The sequence below is a fragment of the Marmota flaviventris genome, chromosome 8, assembly GCF_047511675.1.
Source record: "Marmota flaviventris isolate mMarFla1 chromosome 8, mMarFla1.hap1, whole genome shotgun sequence".
Taxonomy (NCBI): domain Eukaryota; kingdom Metazoa; phylum Chordata; class Mammalia; order Rodentia; family Sciuridae; genus Marmota; species Marmota flaviventris.
The window spans coordinates 53,704,592-53,714,171 of NC_092505.1; the positions used below are offsets into that span (position 1 = coordinate 53,704,592).

General features: G+C 44.0%; 1 protein-coding gene across 1 annotated transcript; it reads right to left on the bottom strand.

The window, feature by feature from the left end:
• Nucleotides 1–1,072: 1,072 nt before the first annotated feature.
• LOC114093213 (palmitoyltransferase ZDHHC19-like) lies at nucleotides 1,073–6,607 on the bottom strand. Its single transcript, XM_071614896.1, is given in 5 exon segments — nucleotides 1,073–1,161; nucleotides 1,600–1,779; nucleotides 2,514–2,637; nucleotides 3,166–3,286; nucleotides 6,600–6,607. Coding segments are annotated over 5 exon segments (522 nt in total).
• Nucleotides 6,608–9,580: the final 2,973 nt, after the last annotated feature.

Consider the following 9,580-nt stretch of genomic DNA (forward strand, 5'->3'; position numbering starts at 1 on the left):
ATTCAGAAGGAAAGGTGGGATGATGAATCTGTATGAAAATATGCTGGTTTGTATCTGTAAGTAAGAAACCCATTGGGCTGGGGTTGTGGCTCAGAGGAAGAACACTTGCCTGGTGTGTGTGGGTTTCTATCTTCAGCACCACATAAAGTAAAATAAAGACATTGTGTCCACCTATAACAAAAAAATAAATATTAAAAGAAACTCATGTGGTGGAGATGGATATGAGAAATGCTGTGGCCTGGGACATTATGTATGGTTCAGGTGATATACAACATACATGTATCAAAGACATATCTGAGTTAATTGATCCTGCAGATGCAATGTGTTTTAGAATTATTTGCTACTGATTATACATTTTAAATACTTTCTTTTGAGCGTGGACACATTTGGAATGCTGTGCTATCATTAAGGTGTAAGTTCTAGTGTATTAAATAAAAGATAACACTTTCTTAATATCACCCCACGGATGAGGACAACTTGGGGTTTTCACAGTTGTAAAAAGCAATGGAACTGTTAACAAAAAGAATTTTGGTTAGAGAAAACCTGAAATAAGTTGGATTGGACTCACTATCACAGAGAAGGTTCAGGGTGGTATGACAGTGAAAACAGCACATGTGAAATATTTAATTGTGAAAAATATTCAGCTATAGAAAACATATTTTGTATATTTATGGGTAAAGACCCAAGAGAAACTTTTCCTAGTCTCAAGAATTTTTACAAATTTTAAGAAAAAAAAAATGGGTTGTTCACAAATAATTGTAGTAGATGGTAAAGGTTGATCAGGACCATACTAAAGAGACAAATTAGTACTTGATAATTAGGGTTCTTCTTATAGTAGAAAGGTTTTATGGTTAGGGCCATGGTGAATGAGTTAAATGCTGTAAGCCCAAATTAAAGTCCAATTATCTAACGTCTGGTTAAGTATTTACCAAGATTCACCATATTTCTAAACCACAGTGAATGTTCTGACAACTTTATATAGATGACATGGTAAGAGGCAGGGTTAAATCTCAGGGTTATTTTTGTTATTTGATAGAGAGAGCTGCATCTTAAGAGGTGGGTCTGGAAAGGCTCAGGAGGCACCAGCAGGGCCAAGGGCAGTGGAGATCAGCAGCAGCAGGATGAGCAGCAGCAGGACGCCCAAGGCGGGTACAGCCACTATGGAGCTGCGCCCAGGCTAGGAAGCCAGGCCACTGGACAGCTCCTCCCTGGCCCCTCCCCTCGGCCCGACTCCGCCCTCCCTGGCTCTTCGCCCCCGAGCCCCGCCCGCCCACCACCGTTAGGCGGTTAGCCCAGCACACCCAAGGGACACCTCACTCCACCTTGCTGTCGTCAGGCCTGTTCCTTTTCAACCTTCATTGCCCCACTCCCTGGCTCCGCTAGATTCTTAACTCCACAGTCCATCCTACCCCACCCATCTCCCTGACCCCACTCGCCTTCAACCTGTCCTTCACAGGTCCTCCCAAGTGGCTTCTCCGTCTAGCCCTGCCCACATCAGCCCTGCCCTCAGTTACCCCGCCTCTTGGCTGTCCAGCCCCTGGGCAGTCCGTCCCTCCCCACAATTCGTGTTCTTCCCACTGTGGGCCCTTGGGGCTGTGTGGACAGCCATGGCTTTGTCCAGGGAGAAGGACATGTGCCTCATGCGCTGGAGGAATATGATGCAGGTAAGCAACAGGGCACCCAGGTAGAGGCACAGGGACACGAGCAGCAGCAGGAAGATCCGGAAGTTTCGCTGACCTATGCAATTATTGACCCACTTGCAGTGGTGGTCAAACTCCTAGGGAGAGGAGGCAGGACTCAAGGGTCTATCTGGACGGGCCTCCATTGCGGCCCAAATCCAGAGGCCTCCCCCAATTGGCCCTCTAGGCCTCTTGCTCTTGGTTCTACACACTGGCATTTCCATTGTTAGAGCACAAGTTAGGATGAGGTGGCCCATCACCTGTCATGAATGAGGTCTTTAGAGACAAGACCTGCCTGGTGTCACTTCAAGCAGGATATAGAATAACTCTGGGTCTGGATTTTCTCAGATACTGGGGGGGATGAAAAGAATCTCTTGCCCAGCCAGCCTTCTGCACTTGGAAACCCACGCAGGATGTGCACATGAGAGAAGAGCATTCAGAACCCAGGAAACCCTCCAACTTGGACACCCAGAGGTGGACAGGCAAAGATCCCCAGGACAGGGCAGCAGCTGGCCTAAATGTCTGGGTTTCTAATATCAGCAAGCCAGGGGATGGGACAGGTGCTGCCTTTCCTCCCCCTGACTCCACCAGGCTCAGCACAGATGAGATGCCCTTTTTCATGTCAGCACCTGTGCAAGCAAGGCCAGTCTCTCAGGTGCAGAACCAGAAGCAATAACAGATGTAAGTGACCAAGAGTGTCTGGGAGCCACTTTTAGCAGTCTGGGAAGATGGTCTCATACCCACCCCTGGCCCACATATGATGTGAGGTTCCTGGTCTTGGCCCGGTTCCCTGGGATGGGTTGGTGAGTGGACAGGAAGGAGGAGTACGCCCCTCCACACAGATGTTGCACCATGGACAGTGGAAAGTCCTTGGCGAGCAGTGGAAGTAGCACTTTGGGCACCACGGCATTTGGAATATCCTGCACACATCCCCGCCACATATGTCGTCTTGAGGGTCCTGTTAGAAGGGGTCTGGCATGAAAAGATTTGGGGGCAGTGGCAGGAAGTCTTTCCATCACTCTGGTGCTCGGGGCAGCCCCATAGCATCACTGGGCAACAAGAAGATGGGGAGGAGGTGGGCAGGGGAATCCCGGTCCCTGTTGAGCAAGCTGACCACTCAGATGGGCGGCAGTGAGAGAGAAGGGGCTGTCCAGCCTCAAGAGCTCTATTTGGAGCTCCCCCCTTAGGAATAGTGATCAGTGCTTGGAGTCGGGTGTGAAATGGGAAGGAGGAATGGTGAACTGCTGGAAGAGCCTGCTGGCCTCTCTTGCCAGCCTGCTCAGTCCTCTCTTTTAAAGCAACTGGAAAACCTCCAGGATTCTGTTTCTTCTCACCTCAGTGGCTTGGGAAATGAAGTGCCAGGGTCTAAGTAATGATGACATGGAAAGAAGGGATCCTGAGGCCACAGGTGGGGTTAGCATTTTAGAAATCACCCCTATAGGCATCAGCCCTTGGACTGCCACCTCTTTCTCCCAGGGTTTGAGGCCTTGCCTCGATGCAAGATACCAGGATCTGAGACATTTAGACCTATCAGACTGTAGAAAGTTAGGACAAAGAGAAGGCCCATAATCACTGGAAAGGACTACTGTCCATTCTGAGCCAGCCATCTGCATCCGAAATCAGAGGCAGACTCAGTTCAGGTCTGGGGCAACCCAGAGCTCCCAAGAGGCCTGGTTCACCTGAGGTAGGACTCACATGCCTTAGGGACAGATCTAAATATCCAGGCTAGAGACAAACCTCAGAGACTCCACCAAATGTCACCAGCATTATCAGTCACCCGCCGTTCCCTAAATGCACCAGGCACTCCAGATTTCTGTGCTTGTATATCAGGTTCCCTCTAACTTTATATACCCTCCTTCCCCTCCTGACCCTCTCTCTCCACTTCCCTGCCTCTTCACTATCGTTGTCTGTTTTCCATTCTTTTTGTAAGAAACCCACAACTCATATGAGAGACTCATGAGAATGCCAAGAAGAGGTACTGAAAGTGACCAGCAGCACTACATTAAATGCAGCAAACAGGCTTGGGAAAAACCAGGAATATCCCACCATAGGTTGGGGTGGGGGCATGACATCCTTTGAAAAAGGCATGGCTAGGCCTTCTGTTCTCAGAGAAATGAGAGCCACCAGTTAGTTACCTCTTACAGGTTGGCACCCAGAGTGCCGTGACTATGGCAGGGAAGGGAAGAAATATCAAGTTTGACATCACAGACATTCCAGAATGGGGGCTCTGGTTGCTTTCAGTGACTCTGGGAACAACCTTCCCCTGCCCCCACATATGCACATGTTGTAGACTGGGACATCCTGCTCTTACGATGTTGGCTTTGTTGGAGCTTGTGATGATGTGGATGTGGTTTGTCCCCCAACAGTTCATAGGCTGGAGGTTTGGTCCTCAGTGGCAGTGTTGAGGTGGTAGAACCTGTAAGAGGTGGGCCTAGTGGGAGGTAATTCAGTCACTCGGGATGATGCTCTCAGAAGGGAGTAATGGACTTCACATGGGCCCCCTGTGAGAGGGGATTGTTAAAAAAAGAGCAAGGCTGTTCCCTCTGCAGTTCTCTGGCCATGCAATCTCTACCCCTTGCATGTCCTCCCACCCTGATGCCATTCACCATGTTGTGATGACCCTCAACAAAAATCAGTCACAGAAGCTGCCAAATCTTGGACTCAAGTTAAATAAACCTTATCTTTTTATAAAGTACCCATCCTCAGGTATTTTGTTAGAGCAACAGAAAGCAGGCTAATACAGAGGCCATATAATATAGTCTCTGGGAAGTGGCATGAGGAGAAGTTTGGTGGTTCTTTTGTCCCTTTCAGGTCCAGTGCTAATGGAATCAGACTGTGCTCATTGCTTATCCTTTTTGTTGTAACAGAGTTCCAGTTTGTGGAAGGACGTAGCAATCTACCCCACTAAAATAACTTCCCAGTTTCCCTCATTTCCAGGGTGGGCTTTATGACACAATTCTGGTTAAAGAGACATGCGCAAAGGTCTATGGAGGATTTCTGGGAAAGCTTTTGCCTTTTCAATCAAAGGGAAGATGGTGCATTTGGCAGAGCTCTGCTCTGTCTTGAGGCTAGAACAGCTGGCTGGAGTGCCACCTGGGACTCTTTAGGCAACAAGTAATACTGCCCAGACACAACTTGTGACATGGTTGAGTCCCTGTTCTATCCCTCAACTGCCTCCCACTGAGCTGCATATTATGAGAAAATAACTGGGTTTTTATTATGCTGGCACATGTCATTGTATTGGCCATTATGCACCTGAAACTCTCTGGATTTGGAGGATGCTTCCTACCATAAGTCTTGATGAGGGGAACAAACAATTTTTCCATCCCAATTGGAGCTGAAAATGGCCAAATACTTGTGGTTTTTCTCAAGGATACTAATTAGATCCTAGAGGATGGTGGGTTTCTCCTGAAGTCCTATTGCTTCCCCAAGCATCCCAATGGAAGGTTTTAAAATCTTTCCATCCATCAGTTCTACCATTTGTGAAGAGATAATACTCTTACCCTAATACAAAAAAAAAAAATGTTTTCAGGAAAAGGCTTAAAGGACACAGTCCAACAGATCATCCAAAGCTGTGAAATCTGTCAATGGGTTAATCCCTCTAATAAACATATCCACCCTCCCAGATACCAAAGAACGGATGTAATCTGGAAGCAGACTGGCCATTAGATTTTACCCATATGCCTGGAGGACCGAATTCAAAATATTTACTAGCTCTGGTGGATACATTCAGTGGATGGGTAGCAGCTTTTCCTTCCAGATCTGAAATGGCTGTTGAAGTTGTAAAATTTCTACTTCAGGAGGATCATTCCTTGATTTGATCTCCTTCAAAGTCTTCAAAATGATAATGGACCTGTGTTTAAGGCAGAAATAACACAAAACTCTTTCAAGCATTAGGAATTAAATATCATCTTCATTGTTCATGGAGACTTCAATCTTCAGGCAAGGTAGAAAAAACCAACGAACTTCTTAAGAGACTCTTAAGAAAATTGCTTCAGGTAACTAAAATCCCATGGGTTAAACTTCTGCCCTTGTCCCTGATAAGGCTTGGAAACACTCCTGGCTGACAGGTCTAAATCCATTTGAGTCCCTGTACAGAAGGCCTTTTTAGTCCAACAATTTACTTTTAGATATTGAAATTTCTCTTAGTATCCCATGTAACTCAGTTGGCCAAGTTTTAACAGATTCTTACAGAAATTGAACAAGAACTTCCTGAGGGAGATCATCAAGGACCCCCTGCCCCATCTTCTGTCCAGGAAATCTTGTCCAATTGGGAGAGTCCTTACCCAGTTATCACCCTGAATACATCATACCCACCTTAAACCCTGGAGACCCTCTATTAAGTCCACCACAATGGAGGCTCCTACAGACCACTACCATAGAAGATCTCAAGTTTCTTTTTAAACAAGCTAAGTGACATGGTTTGATTTTATTGGTCTTTAATTGCAATATCATTGGTTATTGGGTTAGTAAAAACAGCTCCACAGACTGGGATCCTATCCACAAGCTATTCCTAGCCTTAACCTATTTAGGAACAATAATGCTGTTCTGTGCATTAATCTTATACATACTAAATCTAATTTTAAAAGCCTAATTATGACTACAAGCTGTGCACTATGCACAAAGATATGTCACAGGAATCTTTCTCCTGGGAACCTGGACTGTGGTACACACCTGGACTCACGGAATGCCTTTAACTCCATCCAGCATTATACTTGTCTCACTTGTATGGACCTATGATACTAAGGTGTGGATACAAGATAACTTCAAATGCAATAGTTATAAGAAATGTGTTTTTGCTAATTGGTCTCTTTCAGCAAATGCTCTTGAAGTTGTAAAATTGTGGAAGAGATCCCCATCTTTGCATGCCTTGGCACAGGGAAGGCTTCCTTTTACACTGGACATTATGTCAAATCTCACCTTGTCATGCTGCAATGTTTCCTCTTTGTGGCCCACTCTTCCTGCACAGTATTGTTCCTTAGCCAACAATTGCTCTGGTAATCCTGTCTTTAATGGTACTAATGAGAATGTTACTATAAACAAACCACAGACTATTTTATATACTAATGCTACAGCCATCCACAGTTGTATAGTGTGGGTGGAGTATGTTTCTGTTTTGTTCAATATGACAATGTACAGCCTCCACAAATAGAGTTCCCAGATCTTGTGTAAATGGACTCAAATTTATCAGAAACATCTGTTACGTTTTAATTTGACTTTTCCTATTTTAAAACAATGTAACTGGAGAAAAAAGAGCTTGGTATGATACCTTGCTTGGTGGAGCTGGAACTGGTTTGGGCATAGTAAATTCAATTGACCTTGAGAGCTTGGCGGGCAGACTACGCAGTGGCAGACAAGATGTGGCTCAAGTTTTGACAATTAATGGTCAATGGCTGCCCACAATGATCCTGCCTCACCAAAATGCTCTTGACTGTACAACAACTGTTAACTGCTAGAAATGATATCACTTTTAGGAAGTTATTTTCTACTTATATTCCTTTGACCCACTGGATGGCTTTATAGTCACTTAATATACAATGCTCTGATTTATTTTATACAGGGACTATACAGCATTATGAAACCTAATCAACACAAGTTTTATGTAATTTTCATGTTATACCTTTTGTTCTACATTCCTACTTTGCCTCATTTAATTGGTACCCATGCAGATGAAACAGATGTGACTTATTCTCTATCTGAATGTATTATTTGTGATCAGGGATGAGTATGTGGCTGTTAGAGTAGACAGATGGAACCCTGTCAACTTAACTATTCTTCTAATTTATGTGATCTCACTCTGTATCCTGTGCATAACTTTTCTATGCTTTTTGAAGTAATTGTTCAACATGTCTGCTTAGCAACTAATAATCGATCTGATTTAAACTTTTTAACTTAAGTTACTTCTTTTGCTGGGTGTGTAGAATTCCTAGAGGTCCTCCATTGACAGGGTGACATCTTTTACCTGACAAAGTGGATGATGTTACTCTAACATGGAACCCAAAACCATTACCTTTACCCCATATGTATATAAGTTTACAACCGTTGATAGATGTCCTTAATGAAAGTACTATAGTTAAAGATTTGTTAATAATCAACATCAATTAAATCAATTATATAAAATACATATGCAAATTATAGCTAACAGGCTGATTGATATATCACATCTATTACTACTAATACCAACTATCATTGGAATAATTTTCTGTTTTTCTCCAACTGCATAATGATATTCTTTTGCTCTGTTTGCCTTAAAATAATATTTGCTTTAGTATTAATCTCATTTTCTTGTTGTAATATTTATCTGTATGTTAGGATCAGAAGAATGGCTATACAGATGAAACTCCACATAAATATGCTTGCCAGTTTCTACCAAGGACCTCTGGACCATTCTTAACACAGCTCTTTGCCTTGACTTCTCCTCAGGACACCCTGACTCAAGCTTTACAACGCCCCTTTCCAGCTTGAAGTAGTCAGAGCGGTCATCGTCCCAACTCTCAACAGTAGTCAGGGTGTCCTCTGAGAGGGGAAGTTGAGAGAGTGATAGAAGGGCTTAGGCAGTCAGGACAAGATGTCAAGTGAGGAGGGTCAGGGGCAGGACCAGAACAAAGGAGCATGGAGAGGATCTTCTAATGAGGTCAACTTCCTGTTGATGAAAGTGCTTATGGACACATGCAGGGGCCCAAGCAGACAGACACTTCCAAACTTGTGCTCCTAAGTGGGAGATCCAATAGAAAAACAAAAACAGATGCATGGACAGAGCGGGCACTGATCAATAATAGTGAGGAGCTCATGGACAGTGAAGGGATAAGGAAAGGAGACCATAAAAACGATAGACCAAAACTCCCCATTGGATTCTCAGCTCTGGGGCCCCTTCTTTTTGGAGAAGTTTATCTCTGTATATCTCTTTTCAATAAACCTACTTCTTGCTTGCTATCTTTGTGTCCTGTTCAATTCTTTGCTGAATGGAGACAACAAACCCAGCACCCCTAGATGGTAACCCCTGCTGCGGAAATAAAGATTTTTCCTCAAAAACAATCCCCGGTTTGTTTCCTCCAAATCCTGTGTTCTTAACTCCTAAAAGTGGGAGATTTATGCCATTGTGGTAAAGAAGAGTTTTCAGTTGGGCATGGTGGCACATTCCAGTAATCCCAGTGACTCAAGAGGCTGAGGCAGGAGAATTGCAAGTTTTGAGGCCAGGCTCAGCAGATTAGCAAGGCCCTAAAAAATGTAAGACCCTGTCTCAAAATAAAAAAAGGGCTGGGAATGTACCTCAGTAGTAAAGTGCCCCTGGATTCACCCTCCAAAAGGAGCAGTTTTTCAGCTGATTAGTTTAAAACTAAGTAATGATTAACATGTCAAGTCACCAACACAAAGAATTAAAAATACCCTCTTAGGTTATTTCTCTTACACTATAAATTTACACCCATAAATATGTCTTGCTCAGGTGAAGCTAGTGCACCCTCTCCTACACCCACACTCTGTCAGAATGCTGATTCTTTTAATAGAATCAACCTATGCCTCACTTTGACCTGTGTTTAAATTCCTTTTTGTATGATGTCTAGTACCCCCATGACCTGTTTTGAGATTTACCTCCATTTGGGGACCACCTCGGGGTCCTCATCCCAGTGACACAGTCAGTCTGCACTTTTAAAATTGACTTGGAAACTAGAGTTATGGTCAACCTTAGATGACAAGCCCTAATGTCAAGGGCTGTCCATTCATGGCCAGTTGGAGGAGCAGATTGCCTGGCCATAGGTAGGTCCTTCTTACCAACTTAAAATAGAGCAACCAGAAACTAAAATGAAAATGGAAACAAACAGAAAAAATGATAAGATTTTAGTTTATCTACACCAGGTACAAGTGATGTATGCCTTCAAACATAGCCACTTGGTAGGCTTAGG